Source organism: Camelina sativa, chromosome 3 (genome assembly GCF_030686135.1).
Source record: "Camelina sativa cultivar CO46 ecotype springtype chromosome 3, ASM3068613v1".
Lineage (NCBI taxonomy): Eukaryota > Viridiplantae > Streptophyta > Magnoliopsida > Brassicales > Brassicaceae > Camelina > Camelina sativa.
In genome coordinates, this window is record NC_141882.1 from 26362272 (window position 1) to 26384925 (window position 22654).

General features: G+C 34.1%; 1 protein-coding gene and 3 pseudogenes across 3 annotated transcripts; 2 read left to right on the plus strand and 2 right to left on the minus strand.

Annotated features, from left to right (window-relative positions):
* Positions 1–4435: 4435 nt before the first annotated feature.
* Positions 4436–6712, minus strand: LOC147947721 (uncharacterized; annotated as a pseudogene).
* An 8400-nt stretch (positions 6713–15112) lies between these two features.
* Positions 15113–15808, plus strand: LOC104777814 (oleosin G pseudogene; annotated as a pseudogene). The gene has a single exon (XR_015594463.1). The product of XR_015594463.1 is annotated as an oleosin G pseudogene (transcript).
* A 246-nt stretch (positions 15809–16054) lies between these two features.
* LOC104777815 (eukaryotic peptide chain release factor subunit 1-1 pseudogene) lies at positions 16055–18668 on the plus strand (annotated as a pseudogene). The gene is made up of 3 exons (XR_015594464.1): positions 16055–16170; positions 16751–18223; positions 18315–18668. The product of XR_015594464.1 is annotated as a eukaryotic peptide chain release factor subunit 1-1 pseudogene (transcript).
* A 737-nt stretch (positions 18669–19405) lies between these two features.
* Positions 19406–20279, minus strand: LOC104777816 (uncharacterized). The gene has a single exon (XM_010502140.3). It carries the CDS (start codon positions 20145–20147, stop codon positions 19662–19664), a length of 486 nt encoding a protein of 161 aa, XP_010500442.1. The 5' UTR covers positions 20148–20279; the 3' UTR covers positions 19406–19661.
* Positions 20280–22654: the final 2375 nt, after the last annotated feature.

Consider the following 22654-nt stretch of genomic DNA (forward strand, 5'->3'; position numbering starts at 1 on the left):
GCACTTTTCCACTAATGGAGTCCATCATTGGACATTTGATTTTTCAGAAGACAAGACTTGTGGAATTAGAAAGAATAAGGTGTATAATGGTGGTGATGTCTACAAGGAAAATCCGTGATCAGCAGGCTACAAGATGGGTACTTGGTATTCAAGACATAATTGTAAGATGTTTTGAAATGGGAGTGTTCAAGTATGACATGGAATAAAAAAATGTGCAGGCTGATCCCATTATGTACAAGTTGAGGCCACCAAAGCTACCACCAAGTGAAGAAGTTTCATGGTTTAGGTGTGATATTCATATATTTCACCTTGTTTTACCTTAGTATATTCACATCTTTTGCTTGATTTACTATCTAGTTTGACCATTATTGAATAGCTTTATGACTGTTTATGCATTAGAGTAGAGTTGCATTGCATTTGCATAGTTTTTAGCACAAGCAGGTGATTTTGGATCCTAAGAAGCATGGAAGGATGCTGAGGAGGATTGGAGCTATCAAGTGAACAAGACAAGGGAGCTAGAGCAGAAGAATCAAGATCCGGAAGTCCACTCGACCACCACACTCGACCAGACACTCGACCGTGTGCGGAGAAAGACTCGACCGGCCGGAAGAAGCAGAAGAAAAGGTCACTCGACCAAGCACTCGACCGAGTACATAGTTTCACAGTGATCAAGTTACACCAAGGAGGATTTCATCACCTCTTTGAACTCCAACCCAAGCCCGAAAGGGCACCAAAAGTCAAACTTAGAGACTTTTAAACAAGCTCACTAGGGAGGAAGTCCCTAAGGTATCATTGTACAAATGTTTATTTTTCCTTGTCGTTTTGATTTTTTTTTCTTTTATGTTTGTGTTGAGGAGGACCAAATGGAGGAATGAATGGCGCTTGATAGTGAAGATTTGCCATGGTATGCTGATATAGTTAACTACAAAGTATGTGAAGAAATCCCAGCAGACATGGACCCTTACAAGAAGAAGAAACTGCTCAAGGACATCAATGGTTACTATTGGGATGAACCTTACTTGTACAAAAAGGGATCAGATGGACTGTTTAGGAGGTGTATAGCAGAGAATGAAGTTGAAGGAGTGTTGGGACATTGTCATGGTTCTGCTTATGGAGGTCATTTTGCAACCTTCAAGACTGCCCAGAAAGTCCTACAAGCTGGTTTATGGTGGCCTACTTTATTCAAAGATACTCACAAATTCATTACAAAGTGTGATGCTTGCCAAAGAAAGGAAATATTACAAGAAGAAATGAAATGCCCCAAAATCCAATTCATATTTAGTAGCAGTGGAATATGTCTTTAAGTGGGTAGAAGCTATTGCTAGCCCTATTAATGATCAAAAGGTGGTTCTTAAGCTTTTTAAGACCATAATCTTCCCTAAGATATGGAATTCCAAGAGTTGTGATTAGTGATGGAGGGACACACTTCATCAACAAGATCTTTGAAGGAATGCTAACGAAATATGGAGTTAAACACAAGGTGTCAACAGCTTATCACCCTCAAACAAGTGGGCAAGTTGAAGTTTCAAATAAGCAAATCAAAGCCATTCTATCAAGGATAATGGGAGCAACAAGAAAAGATTGGTCTAACAAACTTGATGAAACACTTTGGGCTTATAGAACAGCTTTCAAAACACCAATAGGAAGAACTCCATTTCAAATTGTCTATGGAAAGTCTTGCCATCTTCCAGTTGAGGTTGAGTATAAAGCTTTATGGGCAATCAAACTTTTGAACCTAGATCTAGAAATAGCACAAGCTAAGAGAAGCCTTGATTTGCATGAGCTTGAGGAGATCAGATTGGAAGCTTATGAGAGCTCCAAAATCTACAAGGAAAAAACAAAAGCTTTCCATGACAAGAAGATTGTCATTAAGGATCTAAAGGTTGGAGACCACCAAGCTTTACTTTTCAACTCAAAGCTCAAACTGTTTCCTGGGAAATTGAAAAGTAGGTGGGGAGGTCCTTTTGAAATAAGGAGGTTTTACCATTTGGAACTGTCACATTTCTCAACAAAGATGGTAGTGAGTTTACAGTTAATGGTCAGAGAGTTAAGAAATAGTGGGGAGAAAAGGAGAAACATGGGAAGTGCACAATGTTTCTCAAGGATGCTCCTCAAGCTTGAAAAGCTAGAAGAAGTCAAGCTTAGTGACTTTAAACAAGATCACTAGGGAGGAAGTCCCTAAGGTATCTCTGTCTATATAGTTTAGGGGGTTTTGGTATTTTGATTTTTGTTTTTGTGTTTTCATGGTCAAGAAGGCAAGAGAGTCTAATCAGAGGAAGAAAGGAAGAATCGGAGACCAACTCGACCAGCCCACTCGACCGAGCACCAGTCGATGGCCATCGTTGAGTTGCCTCCTTCCCCACCTCAAAATCAAGCTCCAAGCTCCAGCTACACATTTGACAGCATGAATGAGGATGTGGACAACTTCTTCCACAACCCATAAGGTACCAACATCACCTCTCTATTGTAAATACCATTGCATCTCTAGTTTTATTTTATTTTGAGTCTTGAATCCTCTTTCAAATTTCTCTTACACAGTGGAGTGTGTAATTTAAGTTTAGGGGAGGTTTTGAGATAGTATTTGATGTTGTGTTTTGTTTTCTTATTTCAAATTTTTAGCATTATCATGTTAGTATTTGCATTTCATCTAAGGCATAGAAAAAAACAAAAAAATATGAATATTTTTGCAAAAATCTTTATAAAAAAAGAGTGTTCATGTAGTTTGCATTGCATATTAGGATCTTGTTTAGCATGTTTCATATAGAACTGTTTAATATTTGTATTAGGGATCTATGATGAGTTTAGCCTTGTTAACTTGTTTAAATGTACTAAAATAGGATCAATGCCCAAGTTAATAGTACTTTGATCCTAGTTGAGTAGCTAGAAGCATAAGATTGAACCAAGCCTTGAATTCCTGCATTGCATTTGGTCTAAATTGAAGCATGTTGTGATTTGATGTCATTTCCTACTTATAAGAACCTAATATTGACTTTGAATTATCAATTTGTGCATTGCTTTAAACTCATGGATACCATTTACATATTTGGATCATCTTTCTCCTTTTTACCACTCTTGTTGATCCAAGTAGCTGATTTTATCATTAAAATCAGTTTCCAATACCCTTAATCAATCCTTCTTTCAAGCCATGTTTATTCTTGTGTGTGTAAGACCTTTTTGGGATTGAGCTTGGTAGAAATTGTTAGGTTTGAGCTGACAAGAGTAAAGCCTTGTGTAGTTCTAGTTTGCAATTTTCAAACTAGATAGTACTAGGTGGTTTAATTCTTGGGTTTGGGACTTGGTTGTTTTGAAAAAGAAAAAAAAAGAGAAAGAAAAGGTTAGAGTCTTTAGGAGGGGAATGTGTTTAAGTAAATTTAAGCTCTAGTGAAAGAATGGAAAGTATGAGATTGTTAAAGATGGTTCTAATCAAAGTAAAAGAAAGAAAGAAAAGAAGAGTCTAGCAAAAAGCTTTTATGTCTTAAGAAATAAGAAGCAAAAGGGAACCATAGCAAGTAAGAAAGAAACCCCATTCCACTAGTTGATTCAAATAAGAAACCTCTCCTAATGCTTAAAAACAAAAGAGAAAAGGGTATTTAAAAAGAGATGAAGATAAATGGTAGAACTAGGACAATTTGGGATTAGAATGATAGGATAAACACTTGGGGTACCTTTGGGTAGACAAGGTTTTGTTTTTGTATGTGTCTAATTGTTCTTACCTTTAGCCTTCTTCTAAAGCTCAATCCATTTTTTTTATGAGATAACATTGATATTGATAAGCCCCACTCGAAAGAGAGACCATCATTGTCTCTAAACCTTTATTACCAAGCCAAATGAGTTTAAAGCATTGCATAAGTTGATTCATGTTCTTGCTTAATGAATGTTAAAGGAAATGGTTGATTTGAATGCATGTGGATATCTAAGGCTTAAATCAGTAAAGGTTGTGATAGACTTGTCTAAAATTTTTAAGTACAGCTCATTCAACTTGCATCATAGTACTAGTAACTTGAACATTGATTCTAGCTAGTTTATTAGCAAGCTTTAGGTGCTGAGATCCCACTTCCAAACCTCACTCTCCTACTTATGTCTTGTTTATTTGCTTGAGGGCAAGCGAAGACTAAGTTTGGGAGTGTTGATGTTCATATATTTCACCTTGTTTTACCTTAGTATATTCACATCTTTTGCATGATTTACTATCTAGTTTGACCATTATTGAGTAGCTTTAGGACTGTTTATGCATTAGAGTAGAATTGCATTGCATTTGCATAGTTTTTAGCAGTGACGACCCGAAGATATTCGATGCTTAAAGCAAATAAAAAATTTATGCCCCAAAATTTTTTTTTTCGCGTCACAAAATAAATTGAAACTTAACTAGTTTATTAAAGTTCTAACGAAAAAATGTTAATAAGTAAAAAAAAACAAAAAGCATTAGTTTTGTTCATCAATTTTTTGGTTTCTCAACCTGTTCTTGCTCTATAGATATCAACGCCAAACCATTCAATCGATCCTGAGACATAGTCGAGCGTAGATAATTTTTTATGAGCTTTAATTTTGAAAAACTTCTCTCCGCGGAAGCAACCGAAACCGGAATGGTGAGTAATATACGATAGGCAATCCATGTGTGTGGATAACAACCATCCATTCTTTTCAAAAATTCCAACACTTCAACCGGTTTTGTAATCTCTTTTGGCAACACATCCCTTAAAAGTTTCAGCTCCATAAACATATCTTCTCCATCTACATCTGAATGCATATCATGCTTCAAGGAAGCTTCCAGCATCATACAAGATGTCTTTAACTCATCATCTTTTGCTAACTTTAGTCTCTGTACACCAAACAAAAATCCAAAGATTTTTTCATAACATTGGAATTGCTCAAATGTTACCTCAAGAGACGTAATAGCTTGATCCATTATGTTGATGAAGTAATCGATTCTAAAACTCTCCTCTGCAGTCTTACTTTCATCAACGTTCTCAACATCCTCACCAAATTTCCTTTTTTTTTCACCAAGCGCTTTGGTTTTGTAGGGAAGACAGGCTCAATTTCCATCTCAATGGCAATTTGTGTAGCTTCAACTTTAGCTTTCTCGAAACCTGTTTCCTTGTAGTCTTTCAAATAAGCAATAAGCCCTCCTAACTGAGAAATAACATCCACAAGATCCATATCCTCTAACTGTAAGGATTTGCTTACTATATTCACAGCAAAAAGCAAATCATACCAAATTACCATTCCAAATAAAAATTCAAACCCTCCAATTCCATGTTTTTCACTCTCTCCAAGAGATGCAGCCTCACTTCAGTGTCCTGGATTATCACTATATTCTGCCAAATAAAATAGTGCATCTCTTATCTTTGAAGCTTGAAATCTTATTGGTTTAAGACTATCAATCCTACTTTCCAACGCGTCTAAAACATCGATTTAAGTGTAATACCATTCACAATTTCTCTTAAAACTTCCCAATTGTTGGTTGGAGCTGCAAAGAGACAATATATTCGCTGAACAATGCCAAAAAAGAAGTAGCTTTCTCAGATGATTTAGCCATATCACAAAGTGCAAGATTAAGACTATGGCATCCACATGGAGTGTAAAATGCCCTTGGATTTATATCAAGCAACCTTTTCTGAACTCCTCTATGTTTTCCCTTCATATTTTGTCCATTGTCATATCCTTGTCCTCTTACATCATTGATATTCAACTTCAGATCAATCAATGCATCTTGAAGAGTCTTAAAAAGTCCCTCACCCCTCTTATCTTTGATTTCCAAAAACGTCAAGAAGAACTCCTTAATCTTATGTGAACTCGTTGAAACATCCACACATCGAATTAAAAAGATCATCTGTTCTTTACGACTAACATCTGGAGTGGAATCAAAAATGACAGAAAAGTACTTTGGATTCTGAATATTTTGTAAGATCATGAGCTTTATCTCATTAGCAATTAATTCTATCAACTCATTTTGAATCTGATGACTGAGAAAATGGCTCTGAATTTCACCTTTATTAGCCCGTCGTATGTGTTCCTTCATTACTGAATCAAAACCTCCAATCATCCTAATAAATGCCAAAAAATTCCCACTGTTTGGATCATCAATCTTATCATTAGTTCCACGAAATGCTAGATTTCTTTCAGCTAGAGTCTTTACCACTGAAATTATTCTCAACAATACATCTCTCCAATGTTTTTTCTCCTTCTTAATTGCCTCTTGCATATGCTTGTCAATAGTTTTATTCTTTTGAAATCTCTCTTCTAGCTCCATCCAACGAGTCATGCAAATAATATGTCGATGAGTTGTTTCATGTCTTTTCAGTCTTTGCAAAGCATTTCTCCAATCATTAAACCCATTAGTTGCTAATAGAGTAGGATTTGTTTCTTGATCAAATAATTTACAGCAAAAGCAAAAGACCTTATCTTGAACTTTTGAGTAAACTAACCATCTTCTAACTTGTTTCTCTCCATTAGTCATTCTTCTTATATAAGATGAATAAGTGAAACATCTATCAACATTATCTCTTGAAAAACGGTAATCAGCTCTTGGTTTTGGAGGTGGTCTTTTCTCAACCAAATAATCTCTCATATTTTGATCAATATTCTCCCAATTTGCAGGATCAGTCATATCCACATTCTCATAAAACACGCTAATCTCATCAAATTTTTCATCAACTCTATCATCTTCTTTCTGATTTTCACTCTGAAACGTTTTATCCCTGTTCTCATTCATATGATCTGCATCATCCTCCACTACATTATTAAGCCCTGTTCTCATTCATACTCTTCTCATCTGCATTCGCTTCCATATTATTAAGCCCTTCATCTTCTTTACCTATCTCAGCCTCAAGTCTAGCAGTCTCATCAGTTCTAGGAATTGGAGTTCTGGTAACGTACCTTAACATATTGCCAATTTGAGTTTTCATCACTTCATCTCGTCTGTCCATTTTCTTCCTATTATCACATCCACTTGGTTGACTTCTATCTCCTGGCGGCATTGAACTACACATAGTAATAAAATTTTAGAATGAGAAAACAAAAACATAAACAGAAAAACAAGACATAAACACAAAACAACATAGATTGACAAACTTGATTAGAAAGAAAAGAGAAATAGAAGAAGACATACATGAATCAAAAAGAAAAATCAGTAAAAATAAGAGATAGAAGACGAAGTAATATTCAATTATGTTTTTTTTTAAAGTTAAATTGTTTGATAAATATTTACTTTATTTTAATTTGTGTAACAATTTTGGAAAATTCATTTTTATATTTTCTACAGAATAGTTATATAAAAAAATTGTTTTAAAAAAACGTCGAGGGGTTTCGAACCCCTTACCTTATACATAAAGAACATATCACCTAACCACTACACTACATGGCAATTACAAATTGATGCCCCTAAATTTTTTTATAAACTCTGCTGCTTAAAGCCCTTGCTTGTTGGGTTTCAGCTACGCGCCGGGCCTGGTTTTTAGCATAAGCAGGTGATTTTTGATCCTAAGAAGCTTGGAAGGATGCTGAGGAGGATTGGAGCTATCAAGTGAAGAAGACAATGGAGCTAGAGCAGAAGAATCAAGATCCGGAAGTCCACTCGACCACCACACTCGACCAGACACTCGACCGTGTGCGGAGAAAGACTCGACCGGCTGGAAGAAGCATAAGAAGAGGTCACTCGACCAAGCACTCGACCGAGTACATGGTCGAGTTGACCGAGCCGCCTGCCTATTTTGTCTTCTAGCCATTTTAGGGCTTCCCCTCTCTCCTATATAAAGCCTTGTACCCTGCAGCCACGAGAAGAGAGCGACTTTTCAGAGAAAATATATAAGAAAACCTAATTTTTACCCTTTTGGGATTATTCTACTTTTTGCTTACATCATTAGCCACTATTATATTATCTCATAAATCTTTGATACTTGTTGGTTTCATAACTTTCTAAGTATTAAGAATTTGAGTTTGATTTCTTCTTTAATATTGTAGATATTTATCTTATCTATCTAATCATGCAAGTTTCATTGATTTCTGGGTTTATGATTTTGTTCATCATGTTTAGTGATTGTGAGTAGTGTGTAAAGATCTTAAGGATGGATTAGGCTGGGTAAAGGTTATGGGTGTTTAGATTGATCAAGCTTTATTGTTATACATCTCTTCTAGATTAGATATGCTCTATGCTATTTTTATACTGAGAGGATAAGGATAGATCTTAAATTTCTTAGCATCACACCAATGTCTAAGTTGTTAGATAAGGCTAATGCTAGAGATTATCATGCTTAACCTAAGAGATTAGATGTTTAAGGTGATTTTTGACATTGATGATCTGGTTGTTTAATGCCTGCTTTTATATGTAATAGCTAGTGAGAACTAGGTATAAGAGTATCTAAGCTTGATTGTTATTGTCATGAAAATGGATTAACAAGTATTAGAAGATCATTGTCTAGAGATAGCTCATTGTTGATTGAGGTTTGTTGATCAGTTTAGATAACCATAGCTTGAGCCCAGCCCATGAATCCATCTTTAGGACCTTTCCTTGTTTATTATTTTCCCTGTTTTGATTGTTGTTCTGTCTCTGTTCTTCACATTAAGTCACTCGATCGATGCTCGATCGAGTGCTTGCTCGAGCATCATCCAGTGTTCTTGTTTATGTTCTACATTTACTTGTTTCACTACCTGTTTCATTTCATGTTTCATTCATGTTGCATTCATTCTGTTTCTGTTTGATCCTGTTTCATTACTTGTCTTGCATTAGTTTAGTTCCTGTTCTTGTTTAGTATCATTATTGCTTTGTTTTCACTGTTTACTTTGCATTTAGTATCTTGTCTTAGTAGCTTTACATTCTGTATTTTATCATTATCATTAGGTTGTTAGTTAAAAACATTCATCACATTGGCTTGACGTAGATAAGAATTCATATCCTAAATGCTTGCATCACACTCATTATAGATTGACATCCTTTATGCTACAACAACATAAGGGTAATTAAAACACCTTACATCCACCTGTTCATTCATCATCTCTATCATCATTCATTCATCACCAACCATATACAATAAAACAATGTTTCAAGGTGTCTAACTGGGTTGCCTGAGATTTCTGTCTGCAAAACGGGTTCAAGGTTTTGGTAAAAACTGAATTGCTAGTTCAGGGTGAATGTAGTGAGAAACAGAAACGATCGAGTTCTTATACGAAGAAGAGACAAAGGCTTATTGATCAATACAAAGAAGTCTGGCTAATGCCAGATGGATCTCTCTTCATTCCAAAGTTACTAGAGGACAAAAGAAAAAGTGTCTACATGCCAAAGCATCTGTTTGAGCGTCACCTTAGTATTAAAGATGTTGGGTATCCAGTGGAGTTTGACAAGCTCACTTCAAATCATTTTGAGAACCTTTTGGTTAGAAACTTTGCTTTTGGAGTGTCTCATTCACCAAGGCCACCAGAGATGATTATCTGCTTAGTAGGGTCAATGTTGTGGACTCCAACCGAAGTGAGGTCTCAAGATGGATATAGTGAGAACAACAAGGTGGAACAGATGCTGAGAGAATTGAACCAGACTGAAATTTATCTTATATTGTTGCAATGCTTGGGTAATTTGTTGAGCATGTATGGGATAAGTAGGAGCAAGGCATCAACCTGGAGAGGGGAGGACATAAAGTGTGGACTCTGCAGATTAACGATGGGCCTGCAACTTGAGGACAAGTTGGTTCTTCAAGACCAGAGTATTGATAGGATACGACCCCTTGTGGCTTGTATGAAGAGAAAGCTGATGACTAAGGTAAGGAAAGCTAGAGTTGGGAAGAGACCTAGTTTGAAACAAAGTCTTTACTTATCAAGACAATGTGATGTCGTTTTATATGTATCGTTTATGTGGAGTCTGTATTTAAGAAGGAACCTTGGTTTAGGGTTGGGGTATCAAATGAATAATTAACAAAACAATTCTTAATCTCTTTCTTCTTCTTCTCTCCGCCTCTAATCTCTTCTCTTATCTCCTCTCCGCCATTAACGGCGCAATACCTCTCTCCCTCATTATTTCTGGTTACCTTCCTATTCCGATAAGCTCCAAAGCTTATCACAATACTAGTTATTTATAAAATGCATATTAATTTTTAAATAGATTTTTTAATCGTTTCCTTTGAAACTATATTGTTATTGTCGAATCTTATAAATGATTTTACCTTATTTGTAGGACATTATTATATATAGTTGTGTTAAATCAATTTCTGATATTTTATTTATTGTTTTTTTGTGCAATTTTTAAGTGATGAACTTTGTAAATAACTTTTTAAGAAGTATAACTTAAAAGGTAGAACACCAATGTACTTCAAATGTATTAATATAGATAAATGTTTTGCTTCTAAATTAGGCTTACTTTAATATAATATTTTATAACATATTTTTGTATTTTGTAAATATATATTTTTATTTAAGTTTAATGTTAAAAATATAGATCTTGGCGATTACTTTTAAGGTTTAGAATCAGACGGGTTTTTTTGTACGGTTTTATATATAGAAAATTAGGCGGTTTTAGATGGTTTTATGTAGATGTTAATCAGTTTTCAATGAAATTTTAATTTTTACTTAATTAATATAAGTTTTTAAAAAGAAATTTACAGAAAAATTAAAAATATGTTTTATTTCATAAATATATAGTTATCAAAGTTAACATATGTTATTTGATGTAACTTAATTAATTTAATAGTTCTGTTATGATTGATAAAAATAAATTAAAAATCATAGTTTATTTGTAGATAAATTATTTTGGATTTATTTTAATTAAAATTAACATTTTTAAATTTTCAAATGAATATATATGTTAACTATAACCTTTAGGATGTTTTTCTATAGTTATAGGTACTATCTGATGAAAATAATATGCTAGAGATCCGGTGCAAAATTCCAAGATAATAGTAACGTCTATATTTGAATTGCCAAAAGCCAAATTTTTAGATTGATATTAATAAGATTGCATAGTCGATGTTATGATAAATTTCAGAATTATCATTAAATAATTTAAGTAGTGACAAATTTTGAATTAGGTAATTAACAATTTCTAAAACTCATGGTTCATAGCTCTCTTGGATTTACAATCGATGAATTCTACCTCTACCCTCATGGCAATGGGAATGCCCTCTTTTGTAATATTTTGAACTTTGGAACTCTACCTCTTTGTACTTGTATGAATGAAAACAAAGGGTTTGACAAAAAAAAGAAGGTAATTAACAATTTCTAAAACATTATTCAAGATTTTTAGGATGTTGATGATTTAAATACTTTAGGAAACAAACTATTTTTTGTTATCTATATAATATTTTGTAAACTGTTTTGATTTAGTGGTTTTGTGGGATTTGAAATTAAAATTAAATTTTTTATTTAATTGTCGAGTAGTTATGGGCAAGTCCAAATAACTAGGGTCTTACATTTGATTCTCCTTTCTTTATAGAATAATTGGGGTACCAAATAATTGAATATTTATTTTATAGAATAAAGGGGTGGTCAATCAACAATCACATAGCCTTATTCTTTAACACAATATAGATAACTGTTTAGCTATGCGTTTAATACATTTCATCTGATATAGTAAGTCATGATCCGAATACGCATACACCGGGCAATACCCAAGATCCGCGCATTTTAAAGCCTAAATTTACTTCATTACCCTTTTATTGTTCTTCCGATTTTTTTTTTCTGAAGAGGGCATTATATTATATATATAAAAAATTGCTTATTTTTTTGTCCCTAAACGTACTCCCTAATTAATAGTATAGATAGTAACTAGGGTTTACAAAGCGTGAGAGCACCAGTTCCCTAATTTTTCAATTTGAATTCTTAAACATTATAAGTTTATAAATACAACAAGTAGAAAATAAATAAACAAAGCTAAGGCATTTTAATGGTGCATCAAAAATAATAGCTCGGATAGATAACATTGAATAAGCGCATAATGTCATAAATTGCAAATAAAAATTTACATAATGAAAATTCGTAAAATAAAATATTATGTTGATTAAATATATTCTGTGGAATAATATTATATTACCAACATATACATATTTTAATAAATTAAATAATATTATTTTAAGTATTATTGGATAATGAAAATAGGGGTATTTTCAAAAATACCCCCTTTTCCATGTCTCTTATTAAAAATACTCCTTCATGTTGATTAATTTTTACACTACCCCTCTTTATGTAAAAATGACCAAATTACCCTTTTTGGATGACAACAAAAATGTACAGTCACCAAAAATAAAAAAACTTTCCCGCCAAAATCAAAAAATTTTCCCGCCAAAAATGAAAAATTTTCCTGCCAAAATAAAAAAAAATTCCCGCGAAAAATTATTTTTTCCCGCCAAAGTCGAAAGTTTTTCCCGCCAAAAATATTTTTTCCCGCTAAATTTTTGAAATTTATACCTTTTAAAAACCTTGTAAACGCTTTTAAAAACCTTGTAAATTTGTTTACAAGGTGTTTAAAAACCTTATAAAAACCTTTTAAACGTTTTTACAAGGTGTTTAAAAACCTTTCAAAAACCTTGTAAACGCATTTACAAAACTTTGTAAAATCGTTTACAAGGTGTTTAAAAAAATTTTTAATTCTCTTTTCAAAATCTTGTAAAAGCGTTTACAAGGTGTTTATAAGATTTTTATGAGGCTTTTACCTTATATAACCTTTTAAACACCTTGTAAATTTTTTTTGGCGGGAAAACTTTTGGCGGGAAATTTTTTTGTTGAAAATTTTTATCAAAATTTTTTCGACAAAATTTTTTTTTTGGCGGGAAATTTTTCCGAAATTTTTTTGGTGGGAAAATATGTCGGAAATTTTTTTGGTAGGAAAATTTTGTTTTTCTTTTTATTGAATAAAGTATTTTCCATCTAAGGGTAAAATGGTCATTAAAAATTAAAAGAGGACAAAAATAAAAATGGTCAAAAAAGTGTTTTTTTGAAAAGGGGTATTTTTAACAAATTCTCATGAAAATATCGGTTTATTAATAATATATTAAAATTTGTTAAGAATTTGTGAAATTTAAATATTATTTGGAAAATATGGTATTCACTATAAACAATTATTTTCTTAATTTTACCAAACAATATTGTACGTAAAATAACAAAAATTCATTATGAAAATAAACAACATTTATCCACTTATTTGCATAATGATTTTTTTTTTTTGTATTTTTGGCGAAAATGCCAATATTCTTGATTGGTAATTTTTTTGCGTTATCGCATTAGTAAAATTTATCCCGTCATTATGCGTGTTACCAATCAGAGCCAATATCATTTTTATGTTTCTACAAAATCAGATCTGGGGTACTTTGGAAAAAATAATATTAGACATTGGGAATCTCTTTAGTAAATATCAAAAGATTAGGTAGGAGTTATTTGTACAAACTCTTCAAGATTGTGGACTATTGTGCACCATACCAAAAGACCGGGGAACATTTGAAAATAACAAAAAAATGGGATCATTTGGAAAATATGAAAAATCTGGGATAACTAGTAAATACGGAAAGATCTGTTGTAATTTGTATATATCAAAAGATCTGAGCTAGTTAGTACATATCAAAAGAATCTAGGATATTTTTATAAATACCAAAAGATAGAGGTAAATTGTTAATACCAAAATATTCAGAGTAATTTGGTAAATAATAAATATCAAAGACTTTGGGGGTAATCGGGAAAAATCCAAAGATATGGCGTAATTTGATAAATAAATAAAAATCTGAGGAAGTTTGCTGAATATACAAAAATTAGAGGTTCTTTGTTGTACATAAGAGATGGAATAATTTTGTAAATATCAGAAATACGAGGCAACCAAAAAAAAGTTAAGATCCCAATTTTGGTGATCATAGGCGCCAAATCAAACTTTAAAAGTCAGATTAATACAGACATGAGATTTCATTGTGGGATTTGATCAAGTGGCTTCGGTGGACAGTATATAGTCACTGTTTGGGCAAAAGTAATCGATTCGTTTAAAGATTACGGAAACAAGAAACATATGTTGAATAGTTGCTTTTATTGATTAAAGTCTCGAGCTCAAATACAAGAATTCAAGGCAAAGCGAATCAATCTATAAACTCTTGCCGCGTTCTAGAGTTGAGTCGTGTGTCTTGGGTTTTACGTCTCTTGCTTTGCTCTCGATGCCCTCTTTCGTAGAGGCCTCTCTCCTTTATATATAGATCTCTTAACCCTAATCCATTAGGATATGTCTTGGGCTTGTCGACTCTATCTATGATAGAGTCAGTCACGGGACTCTCGGGCCACTAGTAAAGTCGGTCGTTAGACTCTTGGTCCATTAACAGATTCAGTCATGTGATTTTCGACCCATTAACAAAGCCAGTCTCGTGATAGAGTCCGTCACGAAATTCTCAGTCTCGTGATAGAGTCAGTCACAAGATTCTCGGTTCATTGAACCAACCAAGAGAACTTTCTTTTTATAAGATAAAATTCATATTTATGTTAATTCTAACCAGCAAAATATGAATTGACTGAATAAATATAATTTATTTATTTATGATGATAAAATTATGTCGAACAGTCAGTTGGAATTCTGTAAAGCAAATAGAGATTTTCTTTAAAATTTCAAAAGTTGTTCACATGAGGAATCTTGATCATAATGTTGACTAAATAACAATCAGACAAAATTAAAATTTTATGGAAAAGGGGTTAGGGATAATCAAAACAGTTTATATACTCTTACATAGAAAAAAAAAAAGAGATAATAAACACAAAATATCAACATATATATAGCAATGATGTATACGAGGTTTAACCGGTTTAAAGGAGATTTACAAATTACAATGCTACTAGACTAGACCCTAAATTAATTCGAACCTATGAGCTACACTGACTTGGTTATATCGGGACCTCAAAAACTTTTATGGACCAACAAGTTTATAATGGTGCGCTAGCTAGCTAGCTAGCTATTTTAACGTTTGTAAAACCAAAAACAAAGATGCTCCAAAATCCAATTTGGAATTAATAAAGAAACAAAAATCAGGAAAGAAGATATATATTAGTATATTAGTTTCTAACAAGTAATTGTTATAAAAAGAACAAATTTAGTAAAACCAAGACAGAAACTCCACGTGGTTGCATGCATGCGCCTTCACTTTCAGAATCTGTCTCCATTTGTTTCTCTTTTTCTCTTTTCTCGCACCTCACATATCTCTCTTCTTAGCCGAGAATGGCTGATCGAACAAACCCTAGCAGCTACACCCAACAGAGACCCATCAACAACTCAACCACCGTCCCACGAAGTAACACCACCACCAACCACCCCCTCTCATCTCTTCTCCGTCAGCTACTACAATCACAGTCTCCTAATTACTCCGGTCAGCTCTTCGGATTACTTGCATTCTTCATCTCCGGTGGAATCCTCCTTTTACTAACCGGGATCACCGTCACCGCTTCTATCCTCGGAATCATTGCTTTTCTCCCTGTCATCATTATCACAAGCCCTATTTGGATCCCTTTGTTCCTCCTCGTCACCGGATTCTTGTCCCTTGCAGGATTCCTCTTTGCTACGGGGGTTGTTGTGTCGTGGTTGTATCGATATTTCAAAGGCATGCATCCAATCGGGTCGGATCAGGTGGATTATGCTCGGAGTCGAATCTATGATACGGCAGCTCATGTCAAAGATTATGCTGGTGGGTACTTCCATAGTACGCTGAAAGATGCAGCACCTGGTGCATGAAGAGTAACCTTACGGGTTTGGTCTCATGTAGAAGTTACACGTTTTGTATTCCCCTTAATTTGACTGTTCCCTATGTTTTTTTTCCTCTTTCTCTCGGTGTATTGATCAATAATATATGAATGTGGTCGGCCGGTGGTTCTATTACTTGAGGTGAACCACAGTGGTTCTATTATATTAAGTATCCAACTATCAAGTCACCTTACTTTTTTTAGTTGACGAACGGAAATGGAAATTGCCAAATGGGACTTAACCAAATAAAAATATCGGGCTTAGGAAGAAAACAAAACAGACCATCATTTGTATGTACCCACTAATGTTAACAAAAAAAAAACGGGCTTAGGCCCATTATAAAGTCAGTCGGTTTAGTTAGAAACTGAATTAGGGTTAGCGTCTGTAGCAAGAAAAGAAACAGTAATATATATTCGTCCTCTGCCGCATCAAGGAGTTGATGTGCTTATTCTTGTAGAACAACACTTGAGGCTTGTGACGTCGTTCTTCATCTTAAGGTTCTTTCCGATCTTTATACCTTTGTCTCTTCTTTTGGTTTTATTTTTCTTGTCCCGTTTGTTTCCTTAATGGCCGTTTAATATTCTCTGGATCGATCGAGTAATTAAACTCGTTGTATGTGAATTTTTCTAAAAAGTTTTTTCTGTGTTTATAGCTCTGTTTCTTGAAATTTGGATTTGTGGTTTTCGATTCTTGCAAAACAGGCTTTGCGAGTTGATGTATCTGATCAGAATTTGTCTTTAGCAAACGTATTATTTAGAATTTAGTATTATGCAACTCTGTTCCGATCATCTTGAAACGTTTATTTCTTTATAGGATCATAAGTTTGAGTTAGGCCAAAAGATCAACTTATGCTTCTGCCAAGTATTGAAAATAGTGACCAACTTACAATTAGTTATTAATCAGGGTTTAGGGCTTTTGATAGAATTCGAGATTTAACCTTTGTTACTTCTAGTGATGTGTGATTGATGATTAATTCTATTTAGCTGTATACAAGTATAGTTCGCTGAATCGATCTCTTAGTTGTACAAGATTTTTCATTATTAACTAGACTTTGTATACCGTGTTCCCTTGTTGTAGGTTAAAATGGGAGACAATCATACCAACGACGACAAGAACATTGTGATGTGGAAGATGAAGAAGCTGGTCAAATCCCTTGAAGCTGCTAAGGGAAACGGAACTAGCATGATCTCACTCATCATACCTCCGCGTGGTCAGGTCTCTCGCGTTAGCAAGATGTTGAGTAATGAATACGGAACCGCATCAAACATCAAGAGCAGAGTCAATCGCCAATCTGTTTTGAGCGCCATAACTTCTGCACAACAAAGGCTGAAGCTTCACAACAAGGTCCCTCCCAATGGCCTCGTGCTCTATACCGGAACCATTGTCAACGAGGAAGGCAAGGAGAAGAAGGTTTCTTATGACTTTGAGCCATTCAAACCTATCAACAATACTCTCTACCTCTGTGACAACAAGTTTCACACTGAAGCTCTTAGTGAGTTGCTGGAATGTGATGAGAAGTATGGTTTCATTGTAATGGATGGAAACGGCACTCTCTTTGGAACTCTTAGCGGTAACACACGTGAGGTTCTTTACAAGTTCTCTGTTGAACTTCCGAATAAACACGGAAGAGGAGGACAGTCTGCTCTTCGTTTTGATCGTCTTCGTACTGAGAAGCGTCGCAATTACTTGAGGAAAACTGCTGAGCTCGCCACAAGGCTATACATCTGTCCTTCGACAAGTCAGCCTAATGTGTCCGGGATGATAATTTCCGGTTTAGGGGATCTCAAGACTGAATTGAGTCACTCAGATATGCTTGACCCCCGGCTTACGGCAAAGATATTGAATGTGGTGGGTGTATCACATGGAGGAGAACGTGGTTTCAATGAGGCTATTGAGCTGTCATCAGAAGTCTTGGCGAATGTGAAGTTCATTCAAGAGAAGCGTTTGATAGGGAAGTACTTTAAGGAGGTAGACCAGGACACGGGGAAGTATGTGGTTGGCTTGGATGATACGTTGAACGCTTTGGATTCGGGTGCTGTCGAGACACTTATTGTATGGGAGAGTCTTGATATCAACAGATATGTGATGAGGAACAGTGAAACCGGTGAAAATGTGATAAGATTCTTGAACAAGGAACAAGAAGGCAAGACAGAGAATTTCAAAGTAGGCAACACCAAACTGGACGTGGATGAGAAGATGTCGTTACTGGAATGGTTGGCTAATGAATACACGAGTTTTGGTTGTGCGTTAGAGTTTGTGACAAACCAATCAGAGGAAGGGTCTAAGTTTTGTAAAGGGTATGGAGGGATTGGAGCGATACTTCGTTACCAGCTTGACCTGAGTGCCTTTGATCCTGAGGATGGAGAGGTTATTGATCACAATGATGATGTTTATGATTAGCCATTAATCAAATCCTCACCCTTTCCGGTTCAGGATGATGAGCCACTTCCAACACCACCAGCTCCAAGCCTGAACCAGCCTGCGCGGGCTCTCGGGGTTACCACGCAGAAGATAGTTCGAAAGTCATCAAAGAAGCATCTATTTACAAAGGTAATGGATCTCTTGAAAATTAATGCTGTGTATCTTTTTTCTGAATTATTGGTTTACTCTCTGAGATGGGGTTTGTTAAAACTTGAAACAGGTGAAGAATGAAGAAAGAGGTGGAAACTAAACTGGTCTCGGCTACAACTCACCTTTGGTAGCTAGCGCTTTGTCGTTCTACAACATCTATGGAGTTTTTTTTATCTATCCTTTTTGGGTTTTTTCTTTAATTTCTAAAAAATGTTACTTTTGAGTCAGCAGAATCAGAGAAGAAACCCGATCGTGATTTGGGTTTGTATTTCTCTCCATTGCATATGGATATTGTTTTGTGTTGGTTGGTGTTTAAGTCGAACGACCAATAGCTTTTCCCTTTGCGTCGTTGTTTTGTTTTGTTTTGCAAGATTGGTAAACTAAATATTTTTAATTTATTGAAATTCTATAATACCTTTAGCTATAATATGTTGTTGAAGAAGAAAACGAATTGTCTCAATATATATTTGCTTAATATAAACGATGATGAAAAGCAAATTAAAGAAGGCGTCAAGAGACATAATCAACAATGTTAACATCATTCTCTCGTTCCCACTAATCGACTTAATCAACAAGGCTTAATTAGCAACTGTTGGATTTTGTGTTATAATTACTTCTTTTTTGTACACTTTTCCTTTGTTTTAGGTTTCGCCCTTTCAAATCTATGAACCCTAGTTAGTTCTGTTTATCTTCCATTTTCGTATCAGGACAAGCTCTCGGAGATTGTTTTTTTTTTTTTTTTGAATTAGCTCTCGGAGATTGATTTTTGTTAATAAAAATACCTGATTTATTGTTAGGCTTTTTACTCAACAACTATTCTAACCGTCCTACCAAAAAAAACAACTAGTCTAACCGTACCGAATCAAACTAAACTAAGTTAAATGAATTTAATAAAATTTGATCGAGCTAAAAGTAATATGAAAACCAATGATTCGAGACAATTAACATAGCCCTACTCTCATTTGAAAATAGACACACAAACAAAAAGAAGAAGAAGAAGCTGTTATTTCCGATATAATTGGTTAGTACTCCATTAGTCTTAATTCATCTGATGTATCGTCAGTTTTATAACACACAAAAAAAAAAACTCATTTGAAATCATACAAGAATAATAGTTATCGAGTGAAAATAGTATGATAAACTGATATAGAAAAGCTGACCTGAAAATGAATTAATTCGACATTTATAGTATTAATAGCATGATGTTTTTGAGTTTTTAGCCTATCCAAATTTAAATGTTGTAACCAAACATAATAGGGATCATGCATTACACAGTAACATTCTTATATATACATAATTTGTTTATGCTGCCTAATCGACACATCATGACATCAATCATCTAATGGAGCCTCTTATATTAATATGAAGCTACTTAAAAAAATCATTCGTTCCCGTCGGGTTTGTCGGTGACCTTGGGTTAAGAACCGGTCGGGTAAACGGGTAAGCTACGTGGTGATCTCGGTGGCACCTCATTTAACAGCCGTCTGTTGCAGTCGTAATAAATCACACCCGAGAAATCCAACGGCTCGCATTTGCCTCCCATCAAAATCTCTCTCTGCCAAAGACCGTGCTCCTCCTCCTCTGCCGCCGCCGCATTTTTCTCCGCCGTGTTTTTCCGGCCGATCATCGTCATCGCCTTGTTGCTCAAAGACGTGAACAACTCTTTAGTCCGAGGAGACCTCAGCGGCGAGCTTGTTAGATTCCATCGGAATCTTTCTCCTATGCCTTCTCCGCCGCTTCGAGTTCGCTTCTTCGGCTTTAGCTTTAGCTTCTTCGAGAGCCGATTCGCGTGTCTAGCGCAAAGAACCATTATAGAGACAAGAAAGCTCACGCTTAGACGTTTGTGGGACGAAGACGAGGAGGAGGAGGAGGAGGAGTTAAGTTCCGGCGTTGATCGGTCCATATACTCGCCGGAAAAGAATATTAAGAAGTTACAAAAAAATAAAAAACTGCTTTCGTTACCTTCTTTTAGGGTTTAACTAGTCAAACTCAATAATTTGATCTAGAGGCGATTTAGTCTCTAGTGTCTGAAATGTATGTGTTAAGTGCTATATATAAGTAAATGTACACGTTAACGAGAGTTAAGAAAATAATGGTTAGTAGGTTACCGGTGGAATAGGTCGTCTTTGCTTAAATTGATTTGTATATCATATTGTCATATGTGGACAGTGAGTTCTTGAATATAATTAATAAATTTGAATCTTTCGTTTTCGTTTTCTTTAGATTTATGTTGAATATTTGAAACTTCATAGAGCATGCGAGGGATATGCTTAACGAACTTTGCCTTATGTATTATAATATTGTTATAAAGAAATATAAGCTAGGAAACAAGACATATACTACTATACGTATAATATTTTAAATCCTAGTATTCAATTTCATTACAGAAAAGGGATTAATTGGGTCTTGATGCTAATTATATTAAATGGTTATTACTATAAATACTAATTAGTAAGTCCCTTTATTCTTATAGGCCAATAGCATTTGATCTTTGCCGGCCTATGCGGTGAATATCTGATAAAACAAAATAAGAACTGATGAACGGTTTTGGGATTTGGAGCGTTTTAAATTTTGTTTGGTGATTAACAGAGAAAACTTACTAAACAAAAAAGAATCAACGATATATACATAACGATGATAGGTGATTATACGTGCTGCATAATAATAATAATAAAAAGTAGTACTAATAGATAAGAGGAACGTAAACGTCACTTGGACGGCCATGAATGATTTATATATATTGACAGAATCGATATTCGATCTTCCATATCATTGATCGTGAAACAAATTCACATTATTGGCCAAGATATATTTTCTCGTAATTTCTGTAATATTATTGATGTTCAAGTTCAATGGAATGTATGTTTTTAGTTAAACATATATAATACTTATAACGAAAATAGAATAAACTTAACACTGTTGTTACCTTTATCAAAGAAAAAATAAGAAGAAAACTTAACATTGATATTAAATAAAGTTTACATTCTTTATTTTTTTTCTAAGTTAACATTGACCGGATTATTGTGATTTGTAACGTAATTTATTTTTTTCTTTGTTTTTGATTTTCATTAGTAGCAAATTCATATGCATATTGAACAATAGGAACTAAATTTGTCTGTATTGCTGGATGGTTTGTCTGGCTCTTGCAAAATAATCTGAGTAGTTGAAAATTTATGGACGGAACTTGTTTTTTTTTTGTTGGACTTGTTCATTACTAAAGTTTTAAACGACTTAAATTGGTTGAAGTTAAACTAGATTTCTAGTCATAGATTCTTTGTGTATCCAAAAATCCCAATAGAAAATGACATGTATGTCGTCAATAGCATTAGTTTTACACTTCTACTTCTTTTTTTTTTTTTTTTTTGTTAGGGGTCGAGTGGTGTTGATGGGCCTTTATAACAACTTGATCTTTCAATACAGTGGTGCGGAGCCATCCTGCATTGACTTTTGTGAGTTTTTCTTTCATTTATTCCAAAATTTGACTCCGTCTCTATCGGTTCGTCACTCATTATTTGACATTTTTGTTTTGATATTGTGCGCTTCATTTTTGTTCATAGATTATGGATATGCTAACATTTAATATGACACTTCTAATAATCATTTTCGTAGACAAAAGTACAAATTAACTATCTAATGTTGATGAATGGGAAACCACGATGACAGGTAATTTATGCCCTTCAAAATTATATATACATGCAAGATGTACGTGATTATAAATTTATCAGTAGTATTTTTTTGGGAATTTTGACATTTCTGTAATATATATGGAATTATAAAATAAATTTAAATCTCGACGAAAATCTTTTAATTATAATGTATTATTAAGATTGGAGTATGTAACACAATGATTAGCACTAGTGAATAGCGTCGTGTCATTACGCTTGTTTAAGTTTGATGATGTGATTATGTAGAAGTTTAAGAAGAGAATATTTTTGCTTATTAATACATGAAAGGCCATTAAGATTTTGTACCGAAGCAACTAGCAAGTCATCTAATTAGTGTGCTCTAAATTTGCATTAATAAATATTCGTCTGTAAACCTTATGCGATCCCCAAAAGCTCTCCTAGCGAAAATTTCCACTCAAATGATTCATTATTTTGAGGTAAAATTTGAATCAACTAGGAGATGAGAACACAAAACTAGGCTGATGGATATGTGACGGCATATTTTTTTTATTCCTATATAACACTTTTATTTTAAAAGACTGTATAGCATTATGTGATACAAAAATATTTGAACAAAATATTTTCGTAAGCAAGTCTGTTTTTCCTGCGTTTATGTTATATATAAAAAAATTAAATCTCGATTTTTAAGTTAAAAATTGTTATAGTTAATTTATATTCGGATGTTCATTCATAAAATGTATTGATGGTGTGGTTTCAATCTGACCTCTATTGGAAAAGGTCACAG